This window comes from Mus caroli, chromosome 3 (assembly GCF_900094665.2).
Source record: "Mus caroli chromosome 3, CAROLI_EIJ_v1.1, whole genome shotgun sequence".
Taxonomy (NCBI): domain Eukaryota; kingdom Metazoa; phylum Chordata; class Mammalia; order Rodentia; family Muridae; genus Mus; species Mus caroli.
Window position 1 is genome coordinate 94,591,271 of NC_034572.1, and position 18,820 is coordinate 94,610,090.

Genomic DNA, 18,820 nt, shown 5'->3' on the forward strand with positions numbered 1-18,820 from the left:
GAAAAAGTCAGCCACTTCATTTTTGTTACTATGCCTTTTTTTTTTTTTTGCATAAGGAAACCTAGATTGCTTAAAGCAGACACAAAGCAGTAGCTCGGATCTTTGGATTTTTACGGTCACTGAACAAAGTAGCAATTGAGATGGTGGATGTGATGGAGTCACTTCAGAAATCAAGCTTGCTGGCTGGCTACGCCGAGCATCTCTCCCCTGGATATCCTAAAGCAATGCATTCTAAAATATCCCACAGAAAATTTCAAAAAAGGGAAATCTCTTTTCTGAACCCACTAGGTAAAGCCACAGTCGCCTACATCCCTCTCTGTGGACTGCTTGCTTTGGGCCAGCAATTAACACTGTTTTCCTTCCAAAGTGCAGAATAGAAATGTAATGCTTAAGTCTACAGAATAAGGAAAATCACTCTTGACTCGGCCCTCTGCACAGGGCCAGACCTGACACTAAACCCCCACTCCCCCGCAACTTGGAGAGAGGAAGTGGAATTCGAGAATGGTTCCACTGGCTACTCTCTTCTCCTGAAATCCCTGAATTTCCCAGCTGTGGAAACTATCTGGGGAATGCAATGGCTATTTTTGAAGGGATTGGTGGAGAGCGGTCAGTGGATTCCAGCAAAAAACACCTTTTTCATACTGGGAGTGATGTGCATAAAGGGCTTCCAATTAAAACGTGGGAAGAACCTCCTGTCAGTCATGTCAGTCATGACAGTGACGCCCAGGCACAATGCACTCCTTACACAGGAAGAGCAAATAAGCGTCAGTCATCAGAGAGCCAACAGGGGTCGGGGCAGGGGGAATGTGTCATTCAGTAAGAATTCCTTAAAGAAACAAAACAAAACCCAAAACATCCGTGTTTCCTATCGACAATCACCACCCCTCCACCACAATTCTACTTTAACGTTATGTTCCACATTTTATTTTGTTTTCAAGTTACATTTCAAGAAAAAGGTCATTTTTTTTCTCCACAATATCTCATAATTCCTTGATAAAGCACAGCATATACCATAAACCACTTCCAACCAGATCTCAAGTCTCCAGCTATTGGCTTTGGTTTATTGATGAATGAAATTCTCAGCTCTGCCGATGGGGACTAGGCAGACACAACTTAGTCCCGTGAGTGAAAATTCAGTCACAAAGAGCACCCTCACGGTTTATCAGTTTGGGGAGCTGACTAGAAGCGACCCAGTGAGAGACTATCAGTGCATCTCTCACATGACTGCTAAGAATCCTGAATGAGAGAGCCTGCAGAATCTACCGAGGACTCAGCTGAGGAGAGCGCCTGGAACACTTTTCATACGCTGTCCGACTCCCCCAATCTCAGAGACTGTGCCGAGCTCAGATCCCATGTGCTAATGTCTGGGGAGTGACATGTTAGTGACTATCTTAGAAAGATGGTGAGAAGTCACGCCTCCTATTGCATCTCCCTGAGTGGCACTCAACTATGGGTCCTTTTAGGGTTGGCTCACGATAGTCTGTGGACCTATTGCAATGGGTACAAAAAGAAAAACAGAGTCAGAGCTGAGTTCCCCTTCGAAAGCCAAACACCTACATCTAGAAAGAGGCTCTCCTACCTGAGAGCCCCTGCCCTAACCGAGTTCCCACTGTGGAAACCCTCAGGTTAGTTACAGGGCAGCCATGTAGGATAAGGCTGGCTGTAGGTAATTGGAGGGTGCGCAATGTAATAGTTGTTGAAGTTGCCATCACTGACATAAGGAGCTGGCTGGTAGTAACAGGTGACGTTGGTGGCACTGGGGATGATGTTTTGTTCTGCCAGCACACGCAAGGCCAGGAGAGAGATGAGGTTCAGGGTCTGCCTGCGCTCGTGCCCCATGAGGCACACGGTGCTCTCGTTCACTACCCTGCGGAGAATCATGAGGTAGTCGTACTTGCTTCTCTCCTCATCCGAGAAGTGGTTCTGAAGGTAGGTCTCCAGCTTCCTCTGCTGTTCCAGGATGTCGGGGAAGTCGATGAAAAATCTGGAGCACATGTAACGCTCCAGGGTCTTGATCTCCTCCTGGTCGGCAGGCCTGAAGTCCCGCACAAGAAGGTTGCTGTACTTAAGGAGACCCCCACCACGGATTTCTTCAGGGTTCTTGGTGGCGATCAGCCTGTTCTGAAGATGGTCAAAGGCTTCCTCAAAATCCCCGTACATACTCTCCCCGNTCACTGTGGGGTGGAAATGCTCGGAGATGGGATTACTGGAGCAGTCATAGAAAAAGAGCAAAGAATCTAGGATGATCTGGAAAGAGTCCACGCTGAACTCAAACTGACGCCGGATGGAGTCGACAAACTTGAGCTCCACGTTTCTCCCGTTCTTGTTGGAGAGGGAAATCAGGCTCCAGCGGTCTGTGTCTGTGCAAACCTTCACCAGCTTCTGCACGTACGCCTCCTTCAGGGTGACGGGACTGATTTTGAGCTTATTCACGCCCTCTGGCAGAAAGTTCAGAAGGGAGCACAGAACCACGTCTCTCACCAGCTGAAATTCTGCCTCTGTGGGGAGAGCCACGTGAAAGATCAGATCCAGATCTTTGCAACCCAAGCCATTGTCTTTGACCAAAACGTGGCCAGCTGCAGAGCCGTTCAGCCGGACATCCTGCACATTGATGCCTGCCTCCTCCAGCCGGCCTCGGACAGTCTGGACAATGTCCTTCAGGGTTATCTCCAAGGTTGGAAAGTTGCCTCGCCCGTGGATGGGCACAACCTCAGTCAGTACCTCATGCAGCCGGCTAACCTGATCCCAGTTGAGCACGCTGAAGGACTCAGAGTCCTTGGTACTGCTGCCCTCCTCTGCCATCTTAGGGGATGTTCTGGCCAGGGGAAGCTGAAAAGTAAAAAGGAGGGAACCAGTTAGGATGCGCATGGGCTGGGAGAGCCAATGAATGAGTCAGTTCAGAGGCACTGACCCATCTCTGAACAATTTCCTGGAAACAGCAGTCAGCAGTGCCTGCTGCTCCACACAGTTTTGACCAAGAGTAATACCCAGCGAGGCACAAGCTCCGTTCTACAGCAGGGTGGTAATGCACTACTTTGCTTTGTGTGGGTGCTCTAGCTGCTGCTGGTGTGCTTGACCTATGCGGGGGAGGAGAAGGCAGGACTGCTTTACATGAAGAATAGCAAACTAACCATGTCATCTAAACAACAATGAAGGACTTCTAACCGCAGAGAGAAATAGACCCTGTAGGTTTCACTAATTTCCTCCTGGTTCTATACAAGTTACTTCTGCTTTTAGCTCCCTAACTAGATCTTGAATGGGTGGAGGCCTAAATCCCAATAACCAGTGCAACACACACACACATTCACACATTCACACACACACACACACACACACGCACACATGCACTCATACTTACACACACTCTGTCACACCAACACACACACACATATGCACACATACACACACATTCACACATGCATGTACACAAACACACACATACACACCACTGACCCACTTGCTCCCCACATAGGCCACATCTCTGCTCTGGAAGACAGCCACTTCCTTTTCATATATGGCCATGGTCTGTCCTACAACAAATACCATGTCACGTGGGACAGAAGGGAGTTGTTTGTAAGACCATGATGGTGGTCAGGCAGAAGTTAGATCACCTTTGCAGTGAGAACATCCTTCTGCAAGGATGCAAACTTCCAAAGGCCTTCCTCAGAGTTCCTTGAAGCTCCTTAAGACGAATATAGTTAAAACAGAATACCAGAAGGAAAGGAAGCACTTCGCTTTCTTCACATGATGGAACCACAAAGTTTCCCAAATAATTGAGTGTGCACATGCATGTAGCACACTGGGGACTGAAACCTGGGTACAGAGCATGCTGGCAAACTGTCTACACTGAGCTACACTTTCACCCAGTGCCAGGGAAGTACATCTCACTTTTAAAAAGATGAAAATGGTAAAGCTCTGGAAATCCCAATACATAAAAGCAGACATCGGTTTCTTAGAAACCCAAAGTGCTTGTGGCCTTGTGTGGATTCAATGTCATGTAGACAGACATAAAAGCTGAAACAAAGTCTCCATGCAGTCTTCCAATTTCACCGTGACCGGTTTCCACCCTGCAAAGCTATGTGCCGACAGCATTCAGCCAGCCATGGTCTCATTGTGTGGACGCTGCTGCTTTTTAATGCACATCAGTGCATTCTCCTTGGGCTCCACCATGGATTTCTAGCCCGCCTCAGTCCAGGGATTTGTGGCTGTAACAGTGCCAGGGTACCCAGTAATCACATGGAGATGAGCTTTTACGGTTCCCATCACAGAGATAGATGGCAATACCAGACATGGTTTATACAGCTCTGGTGGAATGAGGTGAATACAACGGACAGACAGACAAAAAAAAAAAAAAAAAAAAAAAAAAAGAGGCTGTCCCCCTGTTGGGGCCAAAAGAAAAGCAAAGAAGTGTTCACTTATGGAGAGGCGGACACAAAGTTACAAAGCCAAGTCGAGCTGCTCCAGTAACACTGGAGCAGAGGAAAGCAGGTGCATGGCTGGAGGTAGCAACGATCTGGGGCTGGCAGGAGCCTCTTGAGCCAGCACAGGAACACACAAGTTCAGGAACTGCCGATCTGCTCAGCTGGAAATGACCCACCCTAACCCAGGATCAAAGCAGGCTCTAGTGGGCTCTGGGGCTGGGTGCCCCTCTGCTTGCTTATAGGAAAAGATGAAAAAGGCTTCAAACGTCTGCAGCTATTTAGATCATCCTAGCATGGCTAGCCTCAGTGATGGATGGGCAGCCTGGATGCACACCTAACATCTACTGGGGCTGGCATTTGCCTTCCAGCCAGATTTGGGACAGCTGGGTTCTCTTTTCTCTGTGCTCACTGTACACTTGGTGGTTCTTTGTCTCTTCCCTCCCGGAGCGCCCGCCCCGCCCCTGCCCTTTTTTTATGAGTGGTATACAGGAGACTTATGCTTGAGCAAATCCAAATGATTTCAGGAAGGTATTGTGGTCTGAGCCTTGTTTTGAGCCACAGCTAGAAGCTAGACCACCTGCAGTCTGGTGAGGTGGCTTTCAGGCTGGCACACTGGCACAGTGGCTTTTATGCTGTCTGCCACCTGTTACACTTCCAAGGCTCACGCGTTTAACGCCATGTCTGAGAAGTCACAATGTGGTCACCAAGTGAGATGAAAGGAACAACTTTTAAGAAAATCTTGAAGATTCTATGTCCCAGTGTAGGGGAATGCCAGGGCCAGGAAGCCGGAGTGGGTGGGTTGGGGAGCAGGGGGAGGGGAGAGGGGATAGGGGATTTTCGGAGAGAAAACTAGAAAAGGGAATAACATTTGAAATGTAAATAAAGAAAGTGTCTAATAAAAAAAATTTAAAAAGAAAAAAAGAAAAAAATCTCCAAACAGAACTATGTGGTGCTAAAGTCAGGACTGTTCTAGAACAGGACAGAAGGGCTCTCTAGGACCACAGAGAATCCAGGAGCCATTAACTCTTTCCTTTGGGGTAAAAAGTGCATGTGAGAACACTTTTACACAGCTTCATATTGTCAGCAGATTCAAAGTTAAAACCTGTGTTAGACTGGGTACCTGTAAGGTTCACAATGGATGAAGGGGCAGAAATAGCCAGAAATGTTCTAAAAACTATGGAAATGAGCTAAACCAGCTTGTAAGAGAGGAGAGAGAGCCATAACGATAGAAACTCTACTATCAGCACAAAAAGAACAAATTGTTGGAACAGAATTTTTTAAATATGTAAATCAATACATATGAGGATTTACTATGAAGAAGAAAGCATTTCAAAACAGTAAAAGAGGTCATACCTAGGATCACATCACTTAAAGAGTCTGAGATAGGAGGATTGAAGTTTGAGACTAGCCTGGGCTAAAAAGAGACCCTGACTCAAACAAATGAAGATGCAAACAAAAAACCCCAATCCAAAAATAAAAAGAGATGGTGAGGATTTGGATAATTTACATATATTTAAAAGCTGGTTCCACATCTCCTGCTAAACTAAGATCTAGTTGGTTGGCTCACTGACTAAAGACTAAGATCTAGTTCAGTGGTTCTCAACCTTCCTAATGCTGTAACTCTTTATTTAGTACAGTTCTTATTGTGATGACCCCTCCCCCACCAACCATAAAACTATTTTCATTGCTACTTCATAACCCACCACCATGGATGGCAAAGCTCAGTCTCATGTGGGACAGCAGACACCTCTGCTGCACAGCCCTGGGATCCTCAAAGAACTATGTGGGTCTCAACTGTTAATTTCCGTTATCTATTCTGCTTCTACCCCCTCTCCTCTGATGTCCTGTAGAGAGAGTTGCAAGGATGCACAGAGATCGTCATAAAGCTGGGAGTGCACGTCACATCAGCAGAAGAGGGAGAAACAATCCAACACGCGTATGCAGCCATGCCCAGAAGCATGCAGTGGTTCAAAATAGCAGTGCCTGCTCTGTGTTTATGATATAGAAAATGCTTGCTTGTGTAAAACTGGGCATATGCAAAACTCTATGCCTAAACACAACTCAGTCTGAACCAAGCAACATCCTCATTCTGGGATGGATGTGGAAAAGAAAATGCATTTTGTGCCCTTTGGATTTGGATGTATTCATTGATAGAAATTTAAAATTTCGTGACCCACATTCTAAAATCTTTCCCTTAGAGAATTCTATTCATGTGTCCCTAGATTAAACTTGCTCAGTTCCTCCCTTCCTCATTCCCACATCCAATTATCAAATACATCAGATGTACCTGGAAGCTTTCCCTACCCCTTTAAACATTGACCTCTGTAGGGGAAGCCAGGGAGAGAAGGATTTCCCTCTGGAAAGCCTTTCATCAAGTTTCTACCTAACATACTTTAAGAATAAAAAGACATCCACTGCTTATGTTAAAAGAAAAACTCAAAATGTCCGGTCTGCTCATCTTACCACGACTATACAACGTTCGGTATCAAAACACATTACCTACAGTTTCCCAAGGCAGCTGCTTCTCACCTCAGATCAAGCAAAGCTGCCTCTCGGTGCCCTCCCTCCTGTGGGATGCCCTCTTGCTGATTATTGGCTACAATCTTAAGAATTCTTTTTTTTTAAGGCAGTAAGTAGACTTTTAGAAATTCAAGACTCTGATGCTGGCATCCTCTATACCAATTTTTTTGGACGTAAATCCGGAGAGTGGAGTAGGTTTTGAGGGGAAATGGAGTCCATAAGAAGCACGCTATGGGCCATGGGCTGGTGGCACAGTCATAGGATGATGGTTTTAATTCTCCCATTCTACCACAATTCAGGTAGAACAAAGCCGGGCTGGCCCAAATGCATTTATAAATTTAGGCAACGTACCTATGAAATTCTGGGCTCATTAGAAAAATAAAAATTGATAAGATCATTGGCAGGGCAAGGATGGTATTGTTGGAGAGGTGGCTTAGTGGTTAAGAGTGTGTGGTGCTCTCGCAGAAGACCTGAGTATAGATATGCGCACCCACGTTGAGTGACTCATAACCAACTGTACATCAAACTCCAGGGCATCTAATGTCTTCTTCTGGCTTCCTATACTCATGTATACAGACCCACACAGAGACACAGACATACACACATAGTTAAAAATAAATTTCTAAATATATATAAAGATACTATCGTTGACATGCAAATGATTTTAAATATCAAAAGTATATCCCTAAAAATAACTTCAACATTGGTTTTACAAGAATAAATGCTACTTACAGCCTTTGGTGCTTAGATAACACACCACACTTAGTTCAACAGTTTCCATTTTAATTAACTGCTTTAAGTCAACACTATGTGGCCTCCACACAAAAGAATCACATGAAACATACATGCTCAGCCCAGGAAAGGCCCTGGACCAAGGCAAATTCTCCTTAGCAGAACTGACACAACAGTGGCAAGGAAACAAATGAACATGACATCCAGTGAGGTCAAGGCAATGTCTGAGGAACAGCTCCACTGTGGTTCTACACAGACGTAGTCAGCAAAGGTGGTTCCGGAACTGGTCACTGGTTTGAGCTGAAGTTCACTTACTGGAGCCTACCATCCACGCCAGAGGGAACGGAGCAATCCTCTCTTCTGCCTCTCTTGTAGGCTTAAGAATGAAGAGAAGGAGCCGGGCGTGGTGGCGCACACCTTTGATCCCAGCACTTGGGAGGCAGAGGCAGGCGAGTTTGAGGCCAGCCTGGTCTACAGAGTGAGTTCCAGGACAGCCAGAGCTATACAGAGAAACCCTGTCTCGAAAAACAAAAACAAACAAACAAACAAGAATGAAGAGAAGGGCCATCCCCTCTCCGAAGTCTTGCCCCACGTCCCCTGGGGGGTGAAATTCCCTTTCACTGCTCCTGAATCTTTTTAAACTGTGCATCTCTTTCATAAATGTGCATCTTCTTCTTAAAGCTTTTCAGGTTGGGCTAAGGGCCATCCATGGGCAAGGACCAAGTCTGGGCACAGACGTGAGGCTTGGGTGACATATGGGCATAGAGCAAAGACACCCCAGCATGGGGCGGGATCCTTTCTGTATCTCTTCCACACAAACTCTTCTCTCTCCTCCCCTGTGTACGAGAGGACTCTAGGGGCAAAGAGACTTAAAACCCTGGACATTTAAGCAGAAGAAAAAGTGGTTGAGAATAATTCACTGTACACCATGCTGCCTCTCAACATGGTGACCCACGAGAGGGGAAACCACAGGTCAGGCTTATTCCTTATCCATTATATAAAGTACAGGGCAGATGGTGTGTAAAACCAAAGGAAATAACACAGAGAAGCCGCTGCTGCAATCAATTCCCAGGTAACCTTCACAAGCCAAGCTTCCCCCATCCCCAATTTAAACAGGATGGCTCATAATGAGCACAGGACCTTGTCCCTGGAGCCAAGGTCCTAGTTCTTGGAACTGTTGGCTCCTCCCTCAGGTCCAAGGGGCCCTGGAGGGCAGGAGGTTAGGGGACAACAGGGAACAGAGGTCAAAGCCCACGAGTGCACTAGATAACCTCTTCTTATTGCTACTCAGACAAGGATTTCTAGAACAAAAAGTTACTGGTTCAAAAAAAAAAAAAAAAAAAAAGCAAGCTGCCTTCTGCTGGCTCTGACCATGGCTCCTCTCCCACCTACTGCCTCCTGTTTGAGTGGATCACATTCTACTGCCTGCTCTAGAACCAAAGGATTTAGACCCTAAATCCTCCAATGTGGCTTAGTGGTAGCTTTCAGAGACCCCTGAAATTATTCACAGGCCAGCGTGTCTGAGAAGTCCTACTTCTTGAAGGGGCTGCACACCTGCTGTTTCAAAACAAACACCCTCCAGTCAGCCCCATATTGTTTCCCACAAGGTAACTTCTACCCATTCTGCAGCCAGGTACTGACCAAGGCATGGTCCTCTGGGGGTGCTTTGCATAACAGAAGCCACTACAGCTGTGGCCAGAGAACAAGAAATGCACCTGGATGCTCAGCCCCAGGAAAACTTGCCACATCACAGTCAGTCAACAAGACCATGATGTCAAGGGCTCTACCTACATCTGACCGGTCTGGTTTCTACATAAGCAGTATAGGGCAGGCAAGATGCCTCCACAAGTAAAGGTGCTCGCCACCAAGCAAGATGATCCAGAACCCACCTGAAGGAAGAAGAGAACCGACTCTCACAAGTTGCCCTGTGACCGTCACACGCATGTTGTACAATAAATAAATAATTAGGAGTCTTTGAAATCCCTATAAAGGAGATGCTATTTCCACTTATTTCAGGGGCAGACACTGAAGAACCAAGCAGATATGTACATTGTAAACTGTCCAAGGACTCACTGCTGGTCCATGGCAGGAATAGGATTGGAGAGGTTTCTTATCTCTTCAGGTGGGTAAGCGGGTGGGTAGCTGTGGTATATTACAGAGTGGGAGAAAACTTTAAGAACTAGGTCTTCCGGTGGCCATGGGAGGAGGGTGGCACCAAGTAGAAGGAACAGGAAAAAAAGCACAGAGGTGTTTTGATCGGAGGGTAGCACAAAAAGGTGCTAAAGGCAGGGCAGACACATGTAGAAATGAAGTACCTGATGGCTGTCAGGACAGAAACTGCTCCCCACATAGTCTTGACAACTTTGGGATATATCCAACCTCACTGGAGCTGCCAGAATGGCAGTAGTAAGTATGGGCACATTAGGGGTTAATGCTTCAGAGAAGGCGACTGCTCTAAGATGCTGGCTAAGTTGGGGGTGGGGATGGTTGATGTTAGAGATAGCAGGTTCAAAAGAACAGAGAAGACAGAAGTGGAAGGAGCCAGCCAGTCAGATGGTCTGAAAGGCACAGAGAGGATGCAGTAAGGGCAGATCAGATTTGTCAGCAGAGGGTGGGCATCACCTACAGAATAAATAACCAGTAGGATGTCATTTGGTGACTGGGGGATCAAGAGTGTTGGTCCATGATAAAGCAACAGGAACAAAGAGAGCTGCTCTACAGCCAAGAGGGCAAAGAGAGCAGGAGCTGCTGAGCAAAGGGGGCCAAGGAGATTTATAGAGTTACCAGCACCCCAAGGGCTACATGGGACATACCTGAAAACAGAAATAACCTAGGTCAGACCATAAAGGCCCACCCAACTGCAGATAAGACATCAGTCACTTCCCACACATCCATACTGTTTGGACTTACGAGTCTTTGACCTGAGGGAAAAGAGCCAGAACCCAAGTGTGCACGCACATGCATTTACACATCTACATGTGTGTGCGCACTTATGAAATAAAGGGTTTGTGTCTACTAAGTTCAGTGCATGCTACCGAGGGGCATCCCAGGCCTCAGCCAAGTTCTTTGAGTGACATCTAAAGCCAGCAGCTAAAAAGTGAAGAACAAAGCCAGGGTTGAAGTAGATTTGGCCTTCTAAAGAGATGTCCTCTCTGTCTGTCTCTCTCCCTCCCTCCCTGCTTTTCTGGAATCATAAAGGCCAGAAGTTATCTAAGGCCTAGGGCAACAGAGAAGCCTTTAGTGTGTTGGCTTACAGCCGCTCACCACAGCCTAGATTCCCACTGAAGAGTTACATTCTGGAGGCCCCCAAACGCATTTAGAAAGTACAGCCAAGAGAGACACTCATATGTGTGTTTCGAGTATACAGACGAATCCAGAGGAGAAAGCTCAGCAGGGTCAGATGCCTTACTTTTTAAGGGCAATAAAGTGTATTCTACACAATTTTCTCCCAATAGTGATGTTTACTCTGCATTATCAAGCTCATGGATGCAGAATCATCTGTGTAACAAATCTCTGATTATGTCTGAGGTGTCTGAGAGAGCCTTCCAGAGAGGTTTCACTGAGGTGGGAAAAGACCCACCCCGAAAGTTTGCAGCAGTTCCCAGCAGGTTGAATCTGGGACTGAATAAGAAGAAAGCAAGCGGAGAACCAGGATTCATATCTTCCTGATGTCTAAGTAGAACTCGCTCTCTGACTGTTATTACCCCCACCCCACCCTGCCATGCTCGTGCACCTTAAAGCTGTGAGCCGAAACACACCCTTTGTCAGGTATTTCTCACACAGTCCTATTAACAATTAACCCACCCAAATGCCCACCATCCATTCTAACCCACCTCATGATAGCTGTCCCTGGCCAGAAAACCATGTCCAGAGAAAACATGTCTACATTAGCGAGATACCAGCCCTCACAGATGTCTTTTTCTCACTTTCAGGCTCCTTCACATTCAGCCGGAGCCCTCAGTCTATTTTCTCAGGATTATCAGTAGCCATTTCACACGCATGTTTACCAAAGGCAAAAAGGTTGGTCAGCTTCCCACCGCAGAGTCCCTGAGGCACAGAAAGGGAGGGGGCTGCCCTGCTGTCCACCAAGATCCTCACCCCTCTACTGAAGCCAATACCCAGTTAGTTATCAGTAACTGTGCCCCGTCCAGACACTACCTGAACATGACTCCAAAGGGAAAGCTGTTTTCCACCTTTCAAAATAGGATGCCTAAGCAAGTGTGGGTGGGGAGATAAGACTAGAAGGAGTCATGCTGGGGCTTCGAAGGCACAGAACAGAATCAAAACACCGGGGTGGGTCCAATAGGCATGGCTCAGAAGTGCAAATGCTCAAGAGAACACCCTGAAGTCACTGCAAATGTGAGTATTAACACTGTCAGAATGCAGACACCATGGGTCGGCAGCTAGGCAGAAAGCCCCTGAGTTTTTCCCCCAAGGTGTCAACAGGAAGCCTTGACTGCTCAAACTGAACTAGAAATGAATTGGCTGCTGCACCACGCATTTCTAAATCAGACACTACTGGTATGAACTCACACAAAGGGCTTCCCAGACAGAGCCAGCCCATTTTTGTTTTAGAGGTGGACTCTGTAGAGGAGGACCGGGCCACACGCCTCAGGTTTATTTCAAAGGCTGGATCACCATCCAACTCTCCAGCGGAGAGCCTAGAAAAGCCTTCAGCTAAGTAAAACAAAAACTTGAGTTAGTTAAAAGTGGCTACAAGCTCTTCTGCCTAGTCACTAGCTGCATCCCTGGGTCTTATCAGGAAAGGGACCAGTAAGACTTAGCTCTCAGATGCAGCACTTATCAGGGTAAAACATGTATACACACCCCATTCATAAATGTCTATGTGCAAGCTGGCCTCCGTTTCAGGGCTGTTGGGAACCACAGGTTGTCCACTCAGGGTAGGGGTATTAAGGTAGCAGGTGACGGACCTCTGAGCATAGGAGAGGGCAGAGAGAAACGTGTTAATCTTAAATACATCAAGGGCGGGGGGGCATAACCCTGCATGGAGAAATAAATCCACAGCACAATACTTACACAGGCAGCAACTTCCTGAAAGGTGATGCTCTATCAGCGTCGAGCCGCATGAGCCACGACTCTAGCTCACCAGCATGACTGCCCACAGAATGTCTGTCACTAGAGATCCCAGACATCTTCACCTTGACAGCTCACTCCTCTTGCATGTTTGTTTGAATTTTTAATTGTTGGTAAGTTCTAACTAATGACAAATGGTTGGCAAATTTTAACTGTTAATAAAAATCAGCCCTGGTCCCCTGCCAATCAATCTCAGATTTCATCTACATTTCTTCCAGCTATTCTCTAAGAAAAAAAAAAAAAAAAAACTACTAAAACAGGAGCAAGAAATGGAGAAGCAAACAACCTGGGTTTTTTTTGTGTGGTTGGTTGGTTTTTTTTTTTTTTTGGTTTTATTTTATTTTATTTTGGTGTTTTGTTTTGTTTTGCTTTGTTTCTTGGTTTTTCGAGACAGGGTTTCTCTGTATAGCCCTGGCTGTCCTGGAACTCACTTTGTAGACCAGGCTGGCCTCAAACTCAGAAATCCTCCTGCCTCTGCCTCCCGAGTGCTGGGATTAAAGGGGTGCGCCACCACGCCCGGCTATTTTTTTATTTTTGAGGAGTCCAATCTGCCTCGCAGGATGGGTGCTCATCAATAAGCCAGCGTGGGGACTGAGCCACGTCTCACATTTCCTCAGCTACCCAAGTGCCTACTGTGTTGTAAGCTCTCTCCTAGGATTCTGGGACCTGAAGGCAGGAGACAGAGATCCCTGCCCACACAGAGCATACAGCCTATATACATTCTCCAGTAACTCTGCATAGCTTACTATTGCTTCTCACATGCAGAGAACCAGGATTTGAGAGTAAAACACCGTGTTCACATGGGCCAGACTCACACCACCCAATACAGTAGCCACAAGCTCTCGAAAGTGCATAGTGTATACAAAATATAGCATAGATTCCAAGGACTTGATATAAAGGAAGGAAAGAAAATATCTCCTTTACGTGTTTTTGCACAGATTATTAAAATAGTTAAGCAGACAAATCGATTTATTGTTTAAATGAACTTTACCAGGTTTTTGGTCCCATATGTTTCTGGGACAGCACTGACTCTGTCTGCTACATAGTTAACAATAAAGAAATGAAAGCCTGAAGTGGTCAGGGGTCTGTCTGGATCAGTGCCCAGGCGCCCCCCAGTGAGGGGCAGCCTACAAGAGGCAAGGGAGAAAGCACAAAGTCTACAACAGTCTGGAATGGGGCACAGCAGCAGTGGCGGTGCCGGCTTCTAGAGGAACAAGCCAGAGCAAACACCGTGTGTCTTCTTAACCCTACTCTTTCCTCTATATCCCCATAGTCCACATGCTAGCACTGGAGCCTCAGACAGCTGCTGAGTCCTGATGCCTGACTATGTCTAACTATGACAAACAGGGGCAGGGGTCACCACAGTGCATGGGGGAGGAGGGGTGTCAGAGACAGACAGACAGGCCACATAGAAGGTGCCTGGTCTCATCCTGTAAGGCCAAGTATGGAAGCTAAGGGATCCTGGGTGGAATGAGGGGATGGTTCATAATCCCTGGATAACTTTCTTCAGTTTTTGTGATGGGGCCGGACGAGGAGGCAATGGGGGATGGCTAAACAACAACAACGCCCTTCCGTTCAATATTAAAATTTTTAAATTAAAATAAAAACTAGAAAATGTGCAAAAAAAAAAAAACCCCTATAACATACTGGAGTAGAGAGATGTATGGTGAATGGTGAAGCAGTCCTCTCAGAGGAGAGATCCATCAGAGCCTGCACAGAGATCAGAGGGGAATGGACTGTGTTCAGTTGTTTTTTTGTTTGTTTGGGGTTTTGTTTTTTGTTTTTTTTTCTATCCAAATATCTAAGTCTGTAATTTGCACAGCAAAGGAGGCCAGCTAAAGAAGACCTGCCCATGGGACAGCAAGAAAAGCATCAGGAAATAACAATCTTGGAGGAAGGTAGGGTTAGGGTTAGGTTTAGGGTTAGGGTTAGAGTCCTCAGGGATGGGCAGATCCTAGGCGCTGAGTGCTCCAGGCACACAGGACTGAGCACTGGCCAGAGCCAGGGAGGCGGGCTGATGCTCTCATCTAGCTCCTGTCCACAGTCCCCTCTAAACCAGGTCAGCGAGGACAGTGAGAAACAAAAAAAGTCAAAACGAAAGAGTCAGCAGAGCAAGCAGCTGAGTGAACACAGGGGAGAGAGAGAGAGAGCACGAGAAAGGCTGAGCAAGAGAGAGTGAGCTAGGGCTGGGAGGACAGGGAGGGCTGAGGTGCTCAGGGGTGGGGCTAGAAGCCGGCCAGCCTTAGAAGTTTCAGCTGTTGATCAATGCAGGCACCTTTCCTCTGCTCCAAGCCTACAGAGGTTTCACTAAAAAGATCAAGAAACCATCCAGCCTTGTGAACCAGGCGCTCCTGACACAGAAAGCAAGCTCCATCTGGTCCCTTAATCCAGCAGGATAGCCACTTCAAGCATGCTTCTGCCTCTGCAAAGAACAGCAGGCAGCACCCAGCAGAGAGAGTGCATATTCACATGACAGACGCATGTCTGCACACAAGGCCATGCATGCACTTTCTAGGCAGGGGTGAGGACTTTGCAGTGACCACAAACCCACACTTTTCTGGGGTCCACGTGCAAGGACAACTGAGAGAAAAACAAGTTCTTCAAGTATGTCAGAAAGCCAGGCCAGCTCAGCTCACCTCTAAAGCTCTTCCACAGGCCTTTCACATATCATTCCCTTGGCCTGCCTGCCTGGCACCTGGCACACACCACTTAGGAAGCACCTTCTGACCCAAACACCATTATCCAAGAAAAAGGGACCACACAGTGTAAGGACCCACAGTGGAAAATGCTCTGAAACCACAGAACACAGAGCTACTTCGTGTCAGTAATTACTTCTTCATAGGAAGGGCTTTTTCCCCCTGTTGTTTCAAAACGCTCTGCAAACACTTCAAGAACAAGCTCCCAGGGCCCAGCTGTACAGAATATTAATTTGAAACACTTCAGAAGACTCCCTTACAAAGCTGAGTTATGTAAAGATGTTGTCTATAAACCTTCTGAACTCTAAGCCAAAACTCCCTTTCAATGAACGCATCCAGTCAAAAGGTTACAAAGCGGGAGAAACCTCAGGTTCAAGAAATTAGAAGGTCAGCTTTTCTCAAGTAGCTTTAAGCTCACAAGCACTCCTTCAAATATGGAAAAGCTGGTGCCATCATAATACTATTTCAACAGCTACAGTCAAAACAGTGAGATTGTAGAAGGTATCTCCCCATATTGGCCTGTTACCTCAATAATGAGAAAAAAACCAACAGACTAGTTTTAAACCAAGAAACACCTCAGATTCTGACTCACTCCCTATTAATCTCCAAACATTCAGAGAGAGATAGAGGAGAGAGGAGAGAGTGTCCAGGATGTCAGGAAAGAGATAAGAACCCCCTAACCATCATCTTAACTCTTAGCCCATCTTTGCTTCTACAGCTTTTCTTAGTAATATAGGCTGTCCTTCTTCCATGGCTGATTCTACGACAGCATAGCATAGAAGAGAGATGAAGACAGGGTACTACTTAGTAGATGAAGCTGGGAAGGGAGGACAGGAGGGAGGGAGGAAGGAAACATTCAATGCAGCTTTCCAGTTCTGTTGCAGCTGAGCCTAACTAACAGTACAACAGGGCTCAACAGTCCCCTTTTAAATTGCTTTCATTGCTGAGTGGTTCCTGGACTTTCCCATGGGCAATGCAATCTGCCTGCCCTTGGACACTGGGGGATGCATCCCCACTGGGGTTGGTGATGGGAGGGCAGAGGCTGGAAGTCCTGCAGAAAGCTTGGTAACTATACTTGCAGCAGAGCTAGAAAAGCTGGAGAGTAAGCCCTTGGCACTCCACTCACACTCAGAGCAACAGGCCAGGGGCCAAGTCCTCCCTTGTGAGTTCACAAACTTAATCTCTAGATACAAGGTAGGTATTATGGGAGAAACTCAGACTAAAGAGTGTGACTGCTGGTTCTCAGTGCACACACTAAAGTTACTCAAAACTTCGGGACCTTTCTTTTAGTAACAGTCTAGAGATCGCTCAACAACCCCCACAATTTTAACTATAGTAAGCAACATCCTGTGTATATACTGGGACAATTATTCCACACATCGAACTCGCTCGCCATCTAAAAGTTTCTTAAACCAAAGTGTCTCTTCAGAGAGAAGGTTTCAGCTGTCCGATCCGGATACTAAGATACTAAGCCCTCCATCCCCACAAACAAGGCCAGCAGAGGACAGGACTACTGGTGGTTCAGCTGTAGCAGCTGGGAGACAAAAGTGGCTCTTCGTTACTCCTCACCCCACACCCTTCGACTGCGGGATAAGATGTGGAAAAACAATCACACCTCCGGTGACTTCCAGCAAGATAGAATTCTTGGTAAGCCTTCCTACCACCCTGTTGGCTGCCTGACTAGCTTTCTGGCTCCCTCGCTGCCTTGCCAAGCAAATTACAGTGGAAGTTGTTGCAGCCAGCAATGGCCACCTCCTTCCCAGAGTAGCGGGGGCAGCTGGGGGCCTAGTTTAGGAGGATTTGACCATCTTAACTTTACTTCCAGAACACCAAACTCGTCATAATTCAAACTATTACATACACAGCTATTCTTAATAAATCAGTAAGTCTATTAAATCTTTCATTGTAAGCACTTTATCCTCAATTGAGGGAGGAGCTTAAGACTTGGGTCCGGGCTCTCCACATTAAAGGTTGAGAGGAGAGAAAAGAGGCCTAGACCACCTAGGGATGACAATCGATGCCGGTGGAAGTTTTGCATTCTTGAAACTCCAACAAGGCATTTCCTCACCAGCCATCCAGGACTTTGCGGTCTCCTGCCCTCCAGTCTGCCCGCGCTAGGTATAAAGGCTACCAGCTGGTACTGCAGGTTCCTCAACTTCTTCCTATGGAGAAGCCTCTCACCCTCCTCGCAAACTGCGATAAAGAAGTTCCTGACCGGACGATCCGGGAGCGGCGCCTCTAAGCCACCGACAGCACCGCTATCAGAGTCAACTGACTGACTACATGGCTTTCAGCCTACGCAGTAAGCGACTTTCGATCCCCAAAGGGGAGGAACCAGGTTTCACAGCCGCTGAATTCTCGAGAAGTTTCCGAGAGACGCGCAGCTTCGATCATTTGGCCGCGCTCGGTGTCCACAGTCCCAAAGGGAGAAGGATCTCAGCCGCCATCCCGGGCACCGAGCCCAGGAAACTGCCCTCCCCTCGCCGGCCAGGCGTTAGCCCCGACCGCTGCGTCTTCATCTGCGCCACCAAAACCGCGGGGTTCAAAATCGCCCGGGTTCCGGGCTCGGTGTGCGCACCACAGGGGCGCAGCTCAGAGCCGGAGCACCGACTAGGTGCAGGGAAAGAGCCCCCTACACTCCGGCTGCGGGGCCAGCAGGAACTCGCCCAAGTTTCCCAAAGCCCGGTCACAGTCTCCGAAAAGTTTGCGCTCCTTCACAGAGGAAAGTTTGCGTGAGGGACGCGGGAGCCGGGCCGGTCCTGACACCTGCTGGCATCTCTCCTCCATCCCCGGGGCATCCCACCAGGCTCTGCCGGGACTGACACTAAGCGGGAATGCGCGGCTCCCCCCCCCCCCCCGGAGGGCCGCAGCAGCATCCTCCCACTGCGGAGGAGGGGAGTGTGGACTCACCTGGGCGTTGGAAGAGGAGGTGACTGAGGCAGGTGGTTGGCGTGGACAGCCCCCAGCAGGAGCGGAGCGGAGACTGCGGCCCCTAGACAGCTGCGGCGAGTGAGCGGTCCGGCCGCCGCCCCCTCCGATCTTAACCGGCCTGACCACTCCCCCGCGCCTCCCCGCCCCTGCCCCCGCCCCGCGGCCGGCCTCCCGGGGGAGCCAGGGCGGGGCGCGCCGGCCAGGGCCCCGCGGGATCCTTGCGCCCCGCGCTGACGGCGGGGGGCCGGACGAACGCCGCCCTCTGATTGGCTCCTCGGGTCAATGGTTGCCGAGAGACGAGTAAACCTCCGGCGGCGCAAAGGGGCGGGGTGACCAGGAGGCAGCGTTGCGCAGGCGCAATAGAGAGGCGCTTTGTGGGCGGCGAACAAACTTTGGGGTTGAGGGCACAATTTCCCTCTGTCTTCT

At 47.9% G+C, this 18,820-nt stretch overlaps 1 protein-coding gene across 1 annotated transcript; it reads right to left on the minus strand.

Annotated features, from left to right (window-relative positions):
* Positions 1-908: 908 nt before the first annotated feature.
* Tent5c (terminal nucleotidyltransferase 5C) lies at positions 909-18,540 on the minus strand. Its single transcript, XM_021158689.1, has 2 exons — positions 18,374-18,540; positions 909-2,829 (listed from the first exon to the last, which is right to left on the minus strand). Exon 2 carries the CDS (start codon positions 2,800-2,802, stop codon positions 1,627-1,629), a length of 1,176 nt encoding a protein of 391 aa, XP_021014348.1. The 5' UTR covers positions 2,803-2,829; positions 18,374-18,540; the 3' UTR covers positions 909-1,626.
* Between the last annotated feature and the right edge of the window lie 280 nt (positions 18,541-18,820).